Source organism: Mandrillus leucophaeus, unplaced genomic scaffold (assembly GCF_000951045.1).
Source record: "Mandrillus leucophaeus isolate KB7577 unplaced genomic scaffold, Mleu.le_1.0 Scaffold1, whole genome shotgun sequence".
NCBI lineage: Eukaryota > Metazoa > Chordata > Mammalia > Primates > Cercopithecidae > Mandrillus > Mandrillus leucophaeus.
In genome coordinates, this window is record NW_012098097.1 from 9,080,856 (window position 1) to 9,082,814 (window position 1,959).

General features: G+C 49.6%; 1 protein-coding gene across 1 annotated transcript in view; it reads right to left on the minus strand.

Annotated features, from left to right (window-relative positions):
• Nucleotides 1–1,959, minus strand: part of FBF1 (Fas (TNFRSF6) binding factor 1) — a 48,038-nt gene that overhangs the window by 23,837 nt on the left and 22,242 nt on the right. Inside the window, exon 7 of the mRNA XM_011965860.1 lies at nucleotides 1,006–1,056. Coding sequence (XP_011821250.1) covers nucleotides 1,006–1,056 — 51 coding nt within the window. The remainder of the gene's footprint in view (nucleotides 1–1,005; nucleotides 1,057–1,959) is intronic.

The following is a 1,959-nucleotide window of genomic DNA, read 5'->3' on the forward strand; positions in this document are numbered from 1 at the left end:
TTTTTGAAGACAGAGTCTCACTGTCACCCAGGCTGAAGTGCAGTGGTGTGATCATAGCTCATTGCAGTCTCCAACTCCTAGGCTCAAGCGAGCCTACTGCTTCGACCTCCCAAAGTTCTGGGATTATAGGTGTGACTGACTGTGCCTGGCCTTTGAGGGGAAAGATTTCAAGATGAGGTTAAAGAAGCTGAATCTGGGCCGGGTGTGGTGCCTCATGCCTGTAATTACACTTTTTTGGGAGGCCCAGGTAAGAGAATCGCTTAAGGCCAGGAGTGTAAGGTTGCAATGAGATCACACCACTGCACTCCAGTCTGGGTGATAGAATGAGACAGTGTCTCTAAAAAAAAAATACCAAAAAAACAAAAAAACACAATAAAAACAAGAGCCCCAGAGGGCTGTAACCAAAAGCGTGGCCTTGTCCTGGGGACTATGGCAAAATGGGTTAACTAAAAGGGACACAAAACCCCAAGGGTCAGACAGGAGGGTGCTGCTGGCTGGAAGGAGAGGGAGAACAAAGTGTCCTTGGCCAAGCTAGAGATTACGTCCTTACAAATTATTCAGAATCTGTGCCTTAAAAATCCATTGCAAAGATTGGCGCTGGGCTTGATCTGATGAGAAGACAGCAGTATTGAAGGGGGCTTGGCAGGGGATGTGGAGAGAAATATGGAGAAAAATTAAGAACAAGCATTAGAGGAGGCAGTTTCCTGCTGTCCTCTAGGTGGAAGTGAGGGGACCCAGCTAGGTGGGCCTCCAAGTAGGGCTGGCCCCATTTCCCCAGAGGTCTGTGGCACCCTCCATTCTCTATATACCAGCAACACTGGTTGATACCCAGAAAGGCGAGAAGGCCAACGGCTCACAGACGAGTTCCATGCTTGCATGAGGAAGGGCTCAGAAACACAGGTTGTAAAGGGAGAAATCAGAGGGAGAATGAAGCCTTGGTACAAAATATCATGACCCCACCCCACCCACGCCCAGTTCTAAGAATCCAGCAAGCTGTTTCCTTACCTTCATGGCCTGGAGCAGAGCCTGTGGGTCTGCCTCTGAGACACCTGAAACCTAAGTCCACAAGGAGGGTGAGGACACAGACTAGGAGGCACATTAGTCAAGGCCCCATAAAATTCAGGGTCCTGGCCGCTTGCTTCTATTAGGGCAGACGGCGCGGCAGGAGCTTACACAGCCAACGGAGCTTACACAGAAGGGTGGCTTTGTTCCCCTTGCTTGGGCTTGGCAGTTGTTTGAAGCCAAACCTGCCTGGTTGTAGAGACTCAGAAAGCACTGCCATTCCTGCCCCTTCCAACTGTAGAGAACCCTTCCATCCAGCACCGGAATTCTGCTACTTCCCACCCATGCCAGTGGATAGCTATGGAGCTTATTAGGGGAAAGGAGCAACATCTAAACTCTAGCCATTTCAGGGAGCTCTCCTTTCCACTCATCTTACTACAGGAAAGAGGATTCTGCTTTGAGTCACTTGGCAGCCCTTAGGCATTATTTTGCTTTAAAAACAAAGTGATGGCTGGGCGCAGTGGCTCATGCCTGTAATCCCAGCCGGCTTTGGGAAGCCGAGGTGGTTAGATCACCTGAGGTCAGGAGTTTGAGACCAGCCTGGTCAACATGGTGAAACCCCGTCTCTACTAAAAATACAAAATTACCTACTAAAAATACAAAAATTATTTTCTTTGGCTGGGCACAGTGGCTCAGACTGTAATCACAGTACTCTGAGAGGCTGATACGGGTGGATCAAGAGGTCAGGAGTTTGAGACCAGCTTGACCAACATGGTGAAACCCCACCTCTACTAAAAATACAAAAATTAGCCAGGCGTGGTGGTGGGTACCTGTAATCCCAGCTACTCAGGAGGCTGAAGCAGGAGAATTGCTTGAACCAGGAGGTGGAGATTGCAGTGAGCCAAGATCGCACCACTGTATTCCAGCCTGGGCAACAGAGGGAGACTCCGTCTCAAA